This window comes from Gracilinanus agilis, chromosome 6 (genome assembly GCF_016433145.1).
Source record: "Gracilinanus agilis isolate LMUSP501 chromosome 6, AgileGrace, whole genome shotgun sequence".
Lineage (NCBI taxonomy): Eukaryota > Metazoa > Chordata > Mammalia > Didelphimorphia > Didelphidae > Gracilinanus > Gracilinanus agilis.
In genome coordinates, this window is record NC_058135.1 from 191,691,794 (window position 1) to 191,708,482 (window position 16,689).

The following is a 16,689-nucleotide window of genomic DNA, read 5'->3' on the forward strand; positions in this document are numbered from 1 at the left end:
AAACAGATAGATGGTGAGTGAGGCAGTATTCACTAGTACGAGGAGCTCGCATTTATAATAAGATTGTAGGAGAGAAGGGTACATGTAGTATAAAAAAAGCCTAGGAATAATTAGGCAGGCCTATAATATAATGGAAGAAAAACACAGTGGTACTGATTTAACAACCAAATTAATTGTTTTCTTTGAAAATGGAAGACAAAATCATTAACATAGATAAAAATAACATTCACAGAGGCACAGTCTAAGCAAAACAGGGAATGAGGAAGACAATAGATTGAGAAAGAGAAACTGTCCTAAAATGGGTTTCCTCTTCCCCTTTTTAAATGGTGAATGGAAATCTGCTGAAAGAACCCAGGGACCTTGATGGTAATTTCCATGGTCAACACTGCAGGGAGTTATGAACTTGCACTCAGAAGGTACTGTGGCTCTTGTTTTCTGGGACAGTTAAAAAGCTCACCCCAATGCAGAGGTAGTTTTTACTCTAAGAAAGGATGACTGCACTGCTAAATAATATTCTGCAACATTGCACATGCAGTTCTAGTATTCACATACTCAATGATTCTGTTGTCATCTAAGAAAATGAACAAATGTGCAGAGTGCAAGAACAGAGACAATGGCAAGCTTAGAGTGCAAAGCATATAGAAATCCAAGGAATGTAACCAAATCCTAATTGAAAAGAAAGGAAACAAACCCCGCTGGGGATGGATAACACCTAGAAGGAGAAGACAGGATAAAGTTGGAGATGGCTGGTATTTGAGAAAGGGATAAGCAGAAGAGGGTGAGAAAATGGATGAAGGGATAGGTTACAATTGTATCTTACAACTATCCATTTCTAAGTAATGTATTCCAGCTATTTTAGTGGATCATCTATCAAAAGCATCTTATTATTTTAGGATTACATCAATGTTTGGCCTATGCTACTAAAAAAAGATGTAAAGGGAATAAAAACATGCTTTTGTAGAGATTTTTCTCATTATACACTAAGGGTCACCACCTACCAGTCCTACTGGTAGCAAATACTTTTCATGATAAGTTTATCACCAGCTAAGAAGGCAAAAAGCACACTGCCAAATGAAGCCATTGGGAAAATTCCACATTCAAAATAAAGTGTTTAACTTACACATAATACAAGTTATGTACAAGATTAGAAGTGAGTAAAAACCTGAAAAGATCCTGAAACAACAGATGGCTGCATTTGTGATTTGAAAGAAAAAATACAAAACCCTTCAAAAACCATTATTTTCTGTCGCATGAACAGTCATTAACATGACTAGATGGTCACATATAAGTTCTTGTAAATGTTAGAACTTCTTGAGTTACCGCTATAAATACATTTTTTTTTAAAAAAAGGAAAACACAAAGAACTATTGACAATGACAGGAAAATAGAGCACTAAGTTAACATACATTGCATGTATTGCAGGCAAGGCAGAGGCATTTTTTTTAAAGCTTTTGCACAGACTTCATATAATCTTAAAAAAAATATGCTGGCCTTTACAAGGTTCTACTTGCTGAAATCAAAACAATTTCAGTTCATAAAAAGTCACAAGACTTCAGTTTAAAAAAGGAACAGTTCCAGCCACAGACCAAAAATATATATATTTTTTTAAACTGGAAGAGTATGGTAATTAGATTATACAAGTATGGTCAGGTATGGAACCTGATTATACTTCAGAGCAAAAGCTCAGAGGAAAAAAAATATAAACTATTTGGTAACAAAAGTGTACTATATGTTGTGATACAAAAAAGGTATGGTGAAAATGTACCTTTTACTAAAGCTTATACAAGTTCCTTGGTCCATAAAAACTGTGATGTTCATTGTTTTCTAAACATTATCCCAGCCACATTTCTATTTCTTGCCCATTAAAAAAAAACAACAAACAAACCAAAAAACCAAAAAACCCAGCTGAAAAATAGATTTCCCAATAAAGTTTTTATATTTTGACTTTTTTTTTTATTGTGGCTTCTGCTTTTCCAAATCAGTACTTGTAGGTAACAGGGCTCAAAGAGAATCACTCAGAATGGACAGTTTTCTCAAGCAGCCACAAAAGACTGTTCCATTTTCTTGTTTGCAGTACTTGAGAATCAGAGTAAGTCCTAGGTCACAACAGTGGTTAGGATACCACTGTTGCTGTAGATGATGTGACGTTGGTTGGATTTGTGCTGACATTTGTGTAACTTCCCTCGCTGTTTGTGTTGGATTCATTAGAGGCCATGAGGCTTGAATTGGCTCGAAGGATTGCTCCCGCTGCACTGCAGTGTGGCCGTGGCCCCGGTTCTGGTGTGTATGTAAAGGTCAGGCTGGTAGAATAGATGATTCCATCATTACGAACCAAAGTTACTGGCACTTGGACTGGCTGACGGACCCACCTCCAACCTTCTCGGAATGCAGAAATATCTGGGACAACACAAAGCATGCTCTCTGCACATCTACAGGAGGGGAAAATAAGTAAACCTTTTTTAGAAATTCCACAAAATTTACAAAAAGCAACCAAATACATTGGATTAAAATATCAACTCTTTGTTATCAAGAATGGGCCCAGACAACCAAAGAAATCCCGAATGATAAAAGAGCTACTGCACCTGTACATAGTTTCAGCTTCCACATCCCCAAACCAGACACGTAAATTCGGAGTGAAATTCTGTCCTGTAAGTTCTAGCATTGCTACATCTCCACCACCATTCAACTGTAACACAATCAGAAAACCATTACAGAAAAGGAATATTATGAAAATTCAAACATGAATAGTCTATGAATATACTAATATTTCATTACCCAACCAATACTACAACAAATTAAAAACAAACATCCAAACTGGATTTAGTAAATAAAGCTAGCTGGCCATGGAAACAGAGTTGACATAATTAAATACTTGCTCACCTGAAGACTTTCTACAACAGGAACAGGTGTTACTGGAGCATGGACAGGTCCCATACCTTCATAGAATGTATATTCTGCCTTATCTGTGCTAATGATTGTCCAAGAAGCTCCATCATTTATCATCTCTTTATTTGGTTCTTTTGGGCATGGAGTGGCCTGATTGAAAAAAAAAAAAGGTAAGCAATTGAGTTGATATAATAAGAATTATGACAGTCATAACTGGTAAGAATTTGGGGGAGTGGGGGGTGAGGGTGGAATAGCTCTTTTTCTCTCCCAGGCCAGTTTAATCCTCTTAAGGCAGACAATGATTGACAGAGGGCATTGCAACAAAGAGCCACCTGCCTCCGCCTCCTTGTTAGTTGTGATTACAAGTGTGTAACACCACAATCAAGTGACACTTTTCAAAAAAAAAAAAATAACAAATGGACATTACTTTGAATATAGCTCTTTTCACAAGCAGCCAGAAAAAACATCCATGTTTGGTTGATTAATTTTATTTCACAACTAAGAAGAAGAGAATATATTCTGCAACACCAATGATCAGCAAGAACAACAAATACCTTATGTTGTGTGGGACTTCACATCGTCATAATGAATTTAGCATATCTCACTTGATCCTTATAACAATTAGGTAGGTAGTCTAAATATCAACCCCACTTTACAGCTCAGGAAACTTAAGACATGACTAGCCTAAGGTTATACTTAGAACTAAAATAGACTTAGATCTAGAATGCAAATCTTCTGGATCCTATTATTGTTCTTTTTTCTACAATACATTGTCATTGTAGCTTCTTCAGACTCTGGATGAGGTGGCGTTAAAGGATGGGCATACAGGTAGTAACGTAGAAATCTGTAAAACTTTCTCAAATGGCCAATAACCAGCTTGCAATATTAAAAGGATTCAGTATCCTCATTGCAGGCTCTAAGAAAATAGTTTTACAATAGTTTTAGAAACATGTTATCTTTTTATTTTTTTAATCAAGTGTGAAAATGGGGCGGAAATCATGTGAATTTGATTTTTTTTTTATTTTAAACCCTTAACTTCTGTGTATTGACTTATAGGTGGAAGAGTGGCAAGGGTAGGCAATGGGGGTCAAGCGACTTGCCCAGGGTCACACAGCTGGGAAGTGTCTGAGGCCGGATTTGAACCTAGGACCTCCCGTCTCTAGGCCCGGCTCTCAATCCACTGAGCTACCTAGCTGCCCCCTGAATTTGATTTTAACAAACACATAAAGACTTTTAAAAACAGCTTATTGCTGACATATAATTTCTTATGGCAAGAACTCATGGCTTAAAAATCTAACAATAGTCATATTTTATATTTTCCAAAAAATTACTCACTTGAAACTGGATTATTCTCTCTTGTGAAAGGCACAAATACATTCTTTCTGTATCCTTAAGATAAAATGCACATTTATGTAGCTGTGACACTGGATCATCTGCATCTAGTAATGCGGTCTGTTTATCAACTTTTCGAATGATCTATTTCAGCAAAAACAAAAGAAAAATCATACATATGCAGGGAAAATTTTACATCTTTTTACTTCTACTGGTTAACAGCAAGGAAAACATATTCTGCATACATTGTAAAATTCAGTTTATACCCACATTGTTGAAAATATTTTCAAATAATGATTATTAAGGAGAAAAAAATTGCAATACTTCTTGCTAATGGGGATGTTAAGTAGTAACATCTATCATCTCCTCCCTAGAGATCTTACAAAATAGGATTAGTCAACTAACTCCTCTTTAGATGACTTTTTGAGAATGACTTGATTGATCTTCCTAATACATAATTATAACAGATATTGAATCTAATTAATAATATGAGGTGCAAAAGTATATAAAACTTCAAGCCATTTTGCTTTTAATAAGTAAAAAAAGACTGGCAATGGCAACACCAATTTTTTCATTATTCCACTAATTGGCAATGGAAGTCTATACTTCCTCTTACCATAAAAGTAAAATGTTAGAATCCTATTTCTTGGGTCTGACTGTCATCTGTTTAGATGAAAACAGATTAAAATATGTAGCAGGTACTAAACAAAATCTGACTTGTAATTTAAAAGATACTTTATCCCAGGACCCCATTTACTTTTGAATACTCTCTACAAAATTAGATGAATCTTAAAAAGATATTCCCTCAGACTTTAATTCGTGGATATTCCCAAGTATTATAAAATGCATTATTTGCATTTCCAAATTCTTAATCTAGCCACATAAGAGGTAAAATACTTGCCATTCTGGACAGGTATAATATGTGATGTTTCAGGATATAAGGTGGAGTGGGATACTGCACTTTGACCAACTATATAGCTTCCAGGGTGTACTGCAAGGCTAAATCATCTCAGGCTGAATGCTTAGTTTGGTTTTCAAGTCTTAACAATATGGATGAATGTAACAAGATCTGGATCTAAGAGGAGGAGGTGATATCTCTGAATCAAAGATAATTATGGCTGGCATTTATTCTAAATATTTCCTTTGACCAAATTTCCCTTTTGTTTCATCAGCCAAATTCTAGCTATGCCCCAAATTCAGTGAAACACTGAAGTAGTAAATATATTAAGGACAAGTCTAAAAAAAATCTAAATAGCATTTGTTGATACTAGACTTATTTTCAAGTCCTCCTACATAGATATCCTAATGTATAAAAATGTAAACTCTGTGTGTGATTAACCATATTTCAGGGGGACACCACCATTACTTTGGAACCTTGGGAAAACTAGGGATGTGGGCGGTAAAGAAGTCCAAAAAAAAAAAAAAATCACAGATCCTGCTCTTATGATATGAAATCTTATCAGGACTAACTTGGGTAGTAAGTTGGTTGCATGTATGCCATAAAAGCACTCCAAAAAAACAAGGAATTCAAATTTGGTACCTGTATTCCAAAAGTATCTAATCTTTTTATCAATGGAGAGTGAACTAACAATTCATATCTAGAAACTTAAGTTCTACAACTCTAAAACTAAGTGACAGGGGCAAGTAATCATATATGTTAATACCTTACATACAAGTCATTAATTTGTCCTTTTGAGGTTAGGCAATCATGGTACATTGACAACATGATTTACAGTATACTGCCAACACTATGATCACAAAGAGCTCACTTTTTTCAATACATTCTCTAGGACTATTTTTTTCTCCCACATTTAAACATCTCATAGCCAGGAAAGACTTAGCTGTAAATACATTTAAAGATAACATACAAGTGAGTTGGAGACAACTGTTATTTTAAGCATATCTTCAAGTGACAATATTTCAAGAATTGCATCAATAGTCAAAAATATTCCTGATTCCTTCTCTTATTCCAGGCCTTGCAAATTTAACATGTAACATAACCATCTGAAATTCCAGTTCTCCTATTCGCTTGGTATGCCACTTTGGACAAATCCAGTCTTTCTGGTTCTCAGTTTCTCCATTTATAAATGATTAAATTGGAGTAGATTATTTCCAAGATCTTTTTAAATGCCAACATCTCATGATTTATGGTGTCTCAGGAGCCACTTAACGTCAAAACAAGAAAAGAATCTTTACTGGAAAAATGAATCAGATAAGGGGGGAAAAACAGGAAATTATCCAAGTAATTGCTGTATTGGTTTTTTGGTTAGTTTGTTTTTAAACTTTACTATTAATTCCAGTTTTGCAAAGATTCATAAAATAATTTATGCTTTATGTTCATCAGGATATTGTACTGAAATAGCAAGTAAAAACACTTTGCAAAACCATGAGATATAGTAAAAGAAACAACAACCAAATTAAAAAAACCAAACAGCTCTTACCTGACCTGTTTTAAGCTGGCTTCTTTTTCCAATAGAGTTCTAGAGTGGAAATAAACTAGCACAATGGCTGCTGAGATGCCTCAGTGAATGAAAATCAATGAACTATTCAGGGAACATAAAACTATAGTTCAGAAAGAAAGCATATGTTTTAATCTATAATGACTTCATGCCCTTTTCATTATTTTATTTTTAAAAAGTCACTTTTAAAATCACTTAAATAGTATATATAGCTGTAGAAAAGAAAAAAATCTCAAATAGGAAAATAATCTGGAAAGAATGTTTTTAAAAACACTTTGCCTGAAAAATAAAATTTTTGTAATTTAAAATTTTCCTTCCCAAACAAAAAGTCTTACAAATTACCACTTGCTTTCTTAATTGTTGATATGATTTATCTAACTTTAGTAGTAGTAGAATAGCTAGTTCATAATTTTAAGGACCTATGACTTCATTGCTCCGTGATTACAAACTGCAACCACCTATACTTTAGGGAATGATACCAATGAGATACTCTGGGCTCCAGTAAATCACATGATGTCCAATTTGTTGCCAATCTATACAAATGAGTCCTCTTATGATTAAGAGATCACCTGTAGACAGGCCTTAAAGCCAAGTTTTTCTAGCCTGAGCCAGGCAGCTTTGGAATACCAAGAAAATAAAAGTAGGGGCAAAGTGCTTTAATCTCAATAATCAATAAATTTTAAGATTTGAAAGCAAAGTCAACCTCAAGTTCACTCATTCAACAAGTATTTATTAATTCCATGTAATGTGCTAGGTGTTGGGAATAGATGCTTTGATAAAAAACTAAACTGTCTTACCCTTGTAAACTGTCAGACTACTGAATCTAACAGTTTTCCCTGGAACTAGGAGTGATTTTCTAGAAACACAGGCAAATTTTCCCTGAGGTAAATTTGTTGAACTGAGTATTGTTAGTAGTAAAAAATGCTTTTTTAAGATACAAGAAGAATTTCTAAATTTTTGGAATCTTGGTCCCAAAGAAAATATTATGTACAGCGATTAGACTCTAACTACAAAGCAGAATAAAGAATTTATAGTTAAGCTGGGGGCTTATAATGCAATTTATAGTGCCCTCTACTGAACAGATTTAGTTATTCCCTCACAATAAAATAAAGCACACCAGGAAAAAGTGACCTAGACAATGTATGCCTCAATTATAAATGTTCATATAAATAAATTCGGTGATTATTTTACTGCTGTATTCCTACCAAAGATATAACTAATTTATATCCATGTGACAACACAACTGTAATCTGGTCATTTGTTTGTTGTAAAAATTACTTAGGTTATACATTACTAAAGTAAAAGTGGATCTCTACCAATCTTGGGAGTGCCATGCCTGTAACTGAACACACAAGTTTGACAGTCTGTCCATAATGGATATAGCCGTCTCTCACTGTGAATTCTTCTCCTTCTGATTCATCATCATCCACTGTAGAAAACAAATCAAATTCTGTCATGTTAGAATGCATCAAATGCTCATGAAGATTATATTCATTAGCATTTGTTTTCAAATTTGTAAAGAAGAAATTACAACATTAAAGACAAAAAACACTGAAAACATGACTATACTCACAGAGATGAATAAAAAATGCTCCCCACTGTTGTGAACTGGCATGGAAATTTCCTCCTTCTACATGTAAATATCTGGTGCTGACTGTTTGTGATCGAAGTCGATTAAATAGTGCCACTTTTGTTCCTGAAGCTATGCATACTATGAGTGAAAACATTTTCTATTATTACATCTTCTCAGCATTTATATTTTCTATTTAGGTCTTTTAACAAATAAATAGCCTCTGCATCATTTTATAGTTCTTAGAGTTCATGAAATTGGTTTTACAAAAACCTATCAATCCTAAACTGATAAACTTTATCAGTCATTTAAATAAATAATAAAGAAATATTATGTTAATATTCAAAAGAAGCTATAGCATAGTAACTGTCATTCCCTAAAGTTAACCTAAAACTGAAATCAAATTAATAATTGCTTGAGTTACAGACAAGCCATTTTTTCTCAATAAATAGAAAACAAGCTCCTTAATGTAAAAGTAGGCTCCTTTCTTTCTTCAATAATATTAATGTTATGGGGGGCAAGTGGGTGGCTCAATGGATTGAGAACCAAGCCTAGAGATGGGAGGTCCCGGGTTCAAATATGACTCTGACACTTCCTAGCTATATGACCCTAGGCAAGTCACTTAGACCTTACTGCCTAACCCTTGCCACTCTTCTGCCTTGGAATCAATGCATAGTATTGATTCTAAGACAGAAGGTAAAGATTTTTAAAATAAAACAAAAAACTCAATGTTAATATTATGACAGATTACTAGTAAACTATATTATCAAATTCAACAATACTTACAGTCAGCGTTTTTCAACGACTGTTTCTTTTTAGAAGGTTTGGAGATTACTTTGATCCGTTTACTGAGGAACACACCAATGTCGTCACTGTTGCCATAGAACATTTTTACAGATAACATGAAATGTTTTCGCTTGTCTGAATCAGATATATACAGTGTTTTGGCTGTGCAATAGTTCTGTGGAAAGAAATATTTAATTGCACCAAAACTGTAACTGTACACTATCAACAATTTAGAATGGCCATGGCTAGGCCTTGTCAGGCTTTAAGATTTGTGATATTTCACTGTGTATCTTATAAACAGTATTTCAAAAAGAAAGTTAAATTTCAAGCTGAAATTGACTCCTAAAAATTTGGCAAAAATTCCTCCCTAATTAAGTCTAAGAAATATTGCATTGATTTTCCTTTTCAACTTTTAATATTTAAAAATAGTTAGCTTTACTTGGCTATCAATACCATTAAGTAATCCCTTTAGAATGATGTGACTATTTCATTCAGAAGACATACATTAAAAATTAAAAGTCCATGGCTGCCTTTTTGTAAAGAAAAAGGGTAAAATAAGACTACCTCAATTTATTTTTCATTTTAGCAATGGTTTTTCTTAAAATAACTTTAAAAATTTGTAAAATGTTTGAGAAGAGCTAGGTAGCTCAGTGGATTGAAAGCCAGATCCAGAGATGGGAGATCCCGGGTTCAAATCTGGCCTCAGACACTTCCTATGTGACCCCTCGCAAGTCACCTAAGTCCCAATGCCTAGCCCTTACCATTCTTCTGCCTTGGAATCAATATGAAGTATTGATTCTAAGATGGAAGGTAAGAGTTTTGAAAAAAATACTACATAAAATGTTGCTTTGATATGAATTAACTTTAATTTTTCTTTATAACTGAGTATCAAAAAATAAACTCAAAAGTGTTTAGGAAAGGACATTTGATTAATTGTGCCACTAAATTATATAGCAAGAGGTTAAAAAAAAGAGAAACAAGTAGACTACCTCCTAAAAATAACGGATAGCTAAGAGTAATGGAAAAATAAATTTGTTTAAATGAGATAATATATGTCAAGTGTTTTTGCAAAAATGACATATAAAGGCTGGGTATATTCTATTAACAGAGGAAGGGAAGACTGATGAACTAGGCCCCAGACTGGGCACTTGTATGTTGATGTGTTATATTACAAATGCAAAACCTTGTCATTCAATTTACTAGAAAGCTAGCAATTAAAAGTGAGCTATGAATGGGCATAACACCTAGCATTTATTTAAAAGCTTAAAAAAACTGCCTTAAACTTTATTTAGTGCTATTTTAAGAACTCACTGAGCTTTCATTTTTATAATTTCAGGTTTGTAACTTCTTTTGGATCTAAGAAGAAATTCAAATTATTACCTCTAACTTTTAAATGGGGAAATAGAAACATAAAAAGAGTTATATGATAGAAAGAAATAGTTAAGTCTTAATTTTTTTCTTTGTAAAGTCTCAAATGTGAAAAAAGTTTTATGTGACAATGTCATATTCCTTAAAAAAGAATATTTTAATTTGGTCTGTCTATTTAGTCATACATATATATATACATATATTTTTTTTAAATCTAAGATTGAGTTTTTTTTATTTTGCCCAATTTCTATTTGGTTCATTTTGGTTAACAGGATAATTTAGGAATTTGATGATAAACCTCAAATATTCTGTTTTTGGTTTGTTTTTTTTAATTCACTAGCAAACTAGAGATACTGCCTTAGAAACAGAACAAATATATTGCAGGTTTATCTTATTTAAGATTTTTCAGTAGCAAAGATATTTAAAAATAGGTTTGTGTGCCATCTTGAATGTCTTTTTACATTTGATGAGGTTTTTGTAGTTCAAAAGAACCTTAAAAGCTTGGTGAGGATTTGCTCTGCAGACAGCAAATTTAAGATGAAGCTAATAGTAATAATAAAAACAAACAAACAAAAAAAATAGTACTTTGCACTCACATAGCGCCTTTCATCCAAGGATCTCCAAGCGCTCAAAGATGGCATCTGTAAGCTGTTGTGGCAGGAGCCATGGGTCCGCCATACTTTTAAAGTGACAGCATAGTAGGTCAAATTAGCCTAAACTATGGAATTGTTCTGCAACATAAGATGAGGTCTATGAAAATGAAAATTAATGTACAAAAGTGTACATATACTAATGCAGGGAGCAAACACTAAGTGTCTCTAAATTAAGGCAGTTACATTCTAATAGGAATAGCTTAATTTGGGGTGGGGTGGGAAGATAAATTGTATACAATCTAAACAGAAGAGGAAGAAGTAGTGGAGTTTAGCATCATCTATTAAGAATAAGTCAAGATGTCATGGTAAAACATTTGTTAGAAAACACAAAAGGGGAAAAAGTACAAGGAATATCTGATCAGAAAAACTAGAGGCAAACAAGAGGTTTTGTTTTATAAAATCAAACCATCCAAACATCACTCTCATGTAAGAACTGAAATTTGTTTCAATCCATAAAATCATATCTAAAGAAATTTTACTAAAACTACTACTTACAGCATTAAGGAATTGGGATATCAATGAATACAAACTTCTCAAATTCCATAAAGGGGGGGTGGGGGGGGGGGGGAGAAAGGAAAAAAAAAGTTATTACAATCACAAAAAATGTGTTCTCTTTATAAAAACTGGAAACTAAGGAGTATATTTACTCCAGCTTATTATGCTGCTAAATTAGCTGAAGGAGAACTATTAAGAAAAAAATACTTTAGATTATAATGTCTCCAAAAGAGAAGTATAAAAATATTTAGTTCATTTTCAAGAAGGCATTGGGGTAAAGAAAAAGTTGCTAAGGAAAAAAGGCGAGAAACAACTAATGTAGATAAGACTATCAATATAAAAAGAACACTAAAAATTTAGACATGAAATTCATTAATTAGCATATTCAAATTCATCTATATACTAAATGACTAGGGAAAAGGACTTTCACAATACACAAATATTAGAGTGATTAAGAGGGGGGAAAGTATTGACCTTAATAATTACTAATAACAGGAAGAAATAAGCAAACTGCCAGTACAAAGAACTTGGGAATCTAAATTCTTTCACTGTTGAACAACTTCTTACTGGTAGCTTGTTCATCTCATCCTGTTTGATAAGAGTGCAGATGGAAACAGTTCTTGGACAAGTTCTATGCTGCTGTTATTCTTATGTCAAATGTTTGAAGAAAATAGCTTTCTCAAATATTATCCATATGAATAGTTTACAAATAACAGAAGTGGTAGCTAATTCTAAAGAGGTCAAAAGATTGAAGAGTTTGCTACACAATGATGAATTCAATGCTGACCAACCATTTTGAGGCACCACAAAATGCACAATATAATTTTCTTTGGAAATCTACTTTCTCTTCAAAGTGATAAAAGCAAAAAGATCAACTTCACTTTCCTATAAAGTGTAGTTTCTATAAACCATGATCCAAGAAAATCACTTTCTAACTATACCATTTTAACAGTATATATACCACCAAGAGAATTTATATAATGAATTCCTCAGAATAGCCCTGTAAGAGCTTTACTGATTTAAGTTTTATTATCCACATTTTATAGAATAGGTAACTGAAGTTGAGCAAAGGTCACATAGCTAGTAAACTTTGAAACCAAAATTTGAAACTAGGTTTGAAGTAGTGTCCTTTCTACCTTACCACACTATCTTATGATAAATACCTTTTAAAATAAATTAAAAACATGACACTATAGTTTAAAGATATATTTCCTAGAAATCTGTGATTAACTATACTTTTTGATACACCAAGTGTGAGAATACATTCAGAATAAAGATATGATGGAGTAATGGCAAATTTTTCTCCTAGTCTTTTTCCCCCCTGCCAGAATCAACTGTTTGCTTTGCTTTTATTTTTTCTTTTAAATACAACAGGTCTCCTTTGTACTAACACAGTCTTTCTTCATTTATCATCTATGTTGACTGAAATGGTAAATATGGTTATCCACATAACTGTTGAGCAACAAACTGTTTTATCAACATTTTCCATTGCCATATCATCAAGTATTAAATATTCTGTAATAACAATTTTTATTCAGATATATAATGATGGTAAAGAAGATAACTTTTCTTGTGGGACAGAGGGAGCTAGGCATGAGCTGGATGTGTAGAATGAGACTATGGCCGCGATTCCTTACTTCTCTCCTACTGTGACAGATTTTTAGATCTCTGGGAGGAAGTTCTATGGAACTGTACATATTATCAGTGATTAAATCATACCTATGTCTGATAAAGATTACATAAAAAGCCCCCTTAGTAAAGCAATTACCAGGAAGAAGTTATGGGAGGAGATGGTCACCAAAAGAAATAAGGGGTTTAAATGTAAAGGTAACCCTTGAGTATCTGAATAGCTCGAGTCCCTAGGTCCTTGTCACTTGTGTCACTTGGCTGTCTGAGTCACTGTTACCTCTGACGCTGGCTTTTAAGCACTCAAATGTATCCTATGCAGCTATAGGCAAATTAAATGGTGTAAAAGTCTAAACCAGTAGAAGACACAAATTAAAAGAGCATTTACTTTTCTGAATCAAATTTCAAAATTAATTAAAATTATCTTTTTCTAAACCAAAAATTGGGGCTTAGAAATGTATTAGAGCCACTGAAATTGTTGAGCAGGGGGAGGGGAATTTGTACAGTGCCAAGAGAACTCATTTTGGTGGGGGTTAACCTGGACTTGAATTTAAAAATATATGGTCAAAGTCAGATAGATCTACATTCTAAGGAACATTAAAGAGATTTTTAAAAATGTGATAATAATTTACAATGTGTTCAGTTTTCATTGTGAATACTTTAAGGCACATTATAAGATTTTTGTTTTCTTTAATATTTGTACGATAGCTCAAAGTTGCATTTGGTTAAATACAAAAAAAACTTTATTTAAATGTACAATTTTAAAAAGATATACATTTGGGGCAGCTGGGTAGCACAGGGGATAGAGAGCCAGGCCCAGAGAAAGGAGATACTGGGTTCAAATCTTGCCTCAAACACTTCCTAGTTCTTGCTACTCTTCTGTCTTAGAACTGGTACTAAGACAGAAAGTAAGCATTAAAAAAATATATTTAGATAGATACATTCAAGCAGTTCACAGATGAGTTGAAAAATGAAAAGCAAAAGCTTAAGTGGCTATACAACTAAAACTTCCATGACATTTAAAGCCAGATGAGAGAAATTAACAATAGCTAATAAAAGCAAGAAAAAACTATCCAAGACTGTTAAAGGTATAGAGAAGAGTTATAGTTATTTCCTAAAGATAAAAAGGAAAAGAATTAAGTTAGACATTAATAAAATAGTAAGAACCACTAGTCAATGGAATAATTTGCTAAGAGAAGAGATTTAATTATTAGCACACACAAAAAAAGGTTTGAAATAAGTTTTTGAATAAAAATTCTCTTCTCCCATTATAGCAATGTTTTGTTCCATGTATAAAGTAAACTATTTTCCTCCTAAACTGCTGGCTCAGAAAAAAATGAATTCTTCAGAGATTCCCAGTTGTTTTCTTCAGTACTGTAAAAGGATAAGCATAGTTTCCCCAAAATTCTAAGGACTAATGCCTGAAAAAAGCAGATGGAAAATTAACAACTAAACATTCTACAACTGCTAAGTTGTAACTCTTCAATTTGCTGATGACTCTAATTAGAAATCTAATTCCCTGACCCAATAAATTTGTTAATAAGCTGAGAAACTTAATGTACGTCACTGTAAGACATCATAGGTATCAACGCTTGACCAACTGTAAACTAATATGTAGCTTTCAAATCCTGACTTTAACTTCTCTAAGGGAGGAAAATTCTTGATACCTACAAAAATTATTACCCTTCCCCTGTAAAAATTTTAAAAATGAATACTTAGTGTCATAATACCCCTCATATGAAAATATGTATAGATCTTGCTCTACCTTTCCTTCCAAGTTCAACTGCTGCATTTCTTGGTCACTATTTCCTATTCCAATAAATGCACATGGTTGAGATTCTTGCTCAGAAGAACCATCGCGTTCCATTTGTTCTTTTTTTTTCTTCCATCCACTGCCCATAAGATATACACAAGGAGGAGGACAAAAAAACCTGAAGATGAAAAACAAAAATGAGCTACATAAAAACATTTAAATTTAAAATTTTTGGTAAATAAGATTCTTATAATTGAATCTTATTAAAATATAATGGGGATTCTCATGTACTCAGTTTATACTTTCATATATTCTCTTGGGTTTGTTAAATGTGAAATTTACATGTATGTTGAAGTTATGTATCATTTAAATAACTTATAGATTTTTTTCAAGAGAATGACAATTTGACTCTATACATGTACACACACACACACACACACACACACACACACACACACACACACTCACTACAGTACACTGGGAGAGCTTATCAAAATATCATTAGTATTATTTGCTCTCAGGGAATCTAACAAACCAGGGATATATTTTAGTCCCTATTAAAAGGTCTTTGCTACAAAAAGGGATTTTATTACAACAAATCACATATATAACCCTTTTGTGGTGTATATCCAGAAGATAGCATTGCAACAAGACTCTGTGTGAGTATGAGGATGTATGAGAGTTATAGAAAACTTCTATTACATACACAACACCCCATTGTTAATGAGGAGGAGATCCTGAGTCTCTGAGAGTTATGCTTAAAGAGAAGCTTAGAGAATAGTAGAAAACACCAAAGGAAGTAGAATAAGGACAGGAGCTGGGAAAAATGAAAGCAGAATAAAGCCAAATTCACAACATGTGATGCCAGAAAGGGCAAGAATTTTAAAAGTCTGTACAGTGCTGTGTGATGGGGAAAGAAGGCCAACAAAAGACTAAAAAGTCAAGTTCCAGAATTTTTTGGTAGACATCAACAACAACAAAAAAAAAGGGGGGGAGGGGTGGTTATATCCTTATAAAATACTTGTAGTCCTGAAATAAAAATTATCTTTGATAGTATTAAGGAAGAAATGGTAAACTTGACAAAAGCTCAGAAAAGCTTCCAATGACTATCAGGTACCTATTGTCTTGCTTATCACAAGAAGTGTAAGAAAAAAATTCAGTCAATAAGTACTTATTAAGTGCTTACTAGGTGTGAAACTTTGTTAAAATTACCTAATTGCCTATTTAAATTGGCATCACCAGAGTAATCTGATCGTGAATGGTTGGCTGTTTAACAATTTTATTTAGCATCTTAATAAAGGAATTGTGATAGGTAGGCTTGTATTTAAACAATTTTTTTATTTCTAGTGTTATCGTCAAAATTACACTATCATCACATTAAAAAAAAAAAAAAAAAAACACCTTACCTTTTGTTTAAGTATTAATTCCAAGGCATTAGAGTTGTATAGGTAGCCAATTGGAGTTAGATGACTTGCCCAGGATCATACAGCTAGGAAATACCTGAGGCCACATTTGAATCAGGACCTCCCACCTCCAGGCCTGGCTTTCTATACACTGAGCTACCTAGATTCCCTTTTCTTTTGATTTTAAAGCAGACTTGGCACCTGATTAAGATGGTCAATTTGTGCCTTTTTAACAAAGGTAGCTGTCTTCGTTTTTCAATAACCTAGATTTTTAAAATTTATGCTATAATTATGAATTTATTAAAAATAGAGGATATCTACTTAAGCTCACGGCTGACCTCTGATTTGGGGGAAAAAT

At 33.2% G+C, this 16,689-nt stretch overlaps 1 protein-coding gene across 2 annotated transcripts in view; it reads right to left on the reverse strand.

The window, feature by feature from the left end:
* Positions 1–1,172: 1,172 nt before the first annotated feature.
* RBPJ (recombination signal binding protein for immunoglobulin kappa J region) overlaps positions 1,173–16,689 on the reverse strand; it is a 130,921-nt gene continuing 115,404 nt past the window's right edge. For both annotated transcript variants that reach the window (XM_044681296.1, XM_044681297.1), the window contains exons 4-11: positions 14,941–15,106; positions 9,034–9,208; positions 8,251–8,388; positions 7,994–8,106; positions 4,222–4,362; positions 2,881–3,036; positions 2,583–2,686; positions 1,173–2,429 (exon numbers count right to left, since the gene is read on the reverse strand). In XM_044681296.1, coding sequence (XP_044537231.1) covers positions 2,114–2,429; positions 2,583–2,686; positions 2,881–3,036; positions 4,222–4,362; positions 7,994–8,106; positions 8,251–8,388; positions 9,034–9,208; positions 14,941–15,106 — 1,309 coding nt within the window. In that variant the 3' untranslated portion in view covers positions 1,173–2,113. The remainder of the gene's footprint in view (positions 2,430–2,582; positions 2,687–2,880; positions 3,037–4,221; positions 4,363–7,993; positions 8,107–8,250; positions 8,389–9,033; positions 9,209–14,940; positions 15,107–16,689) is intronic.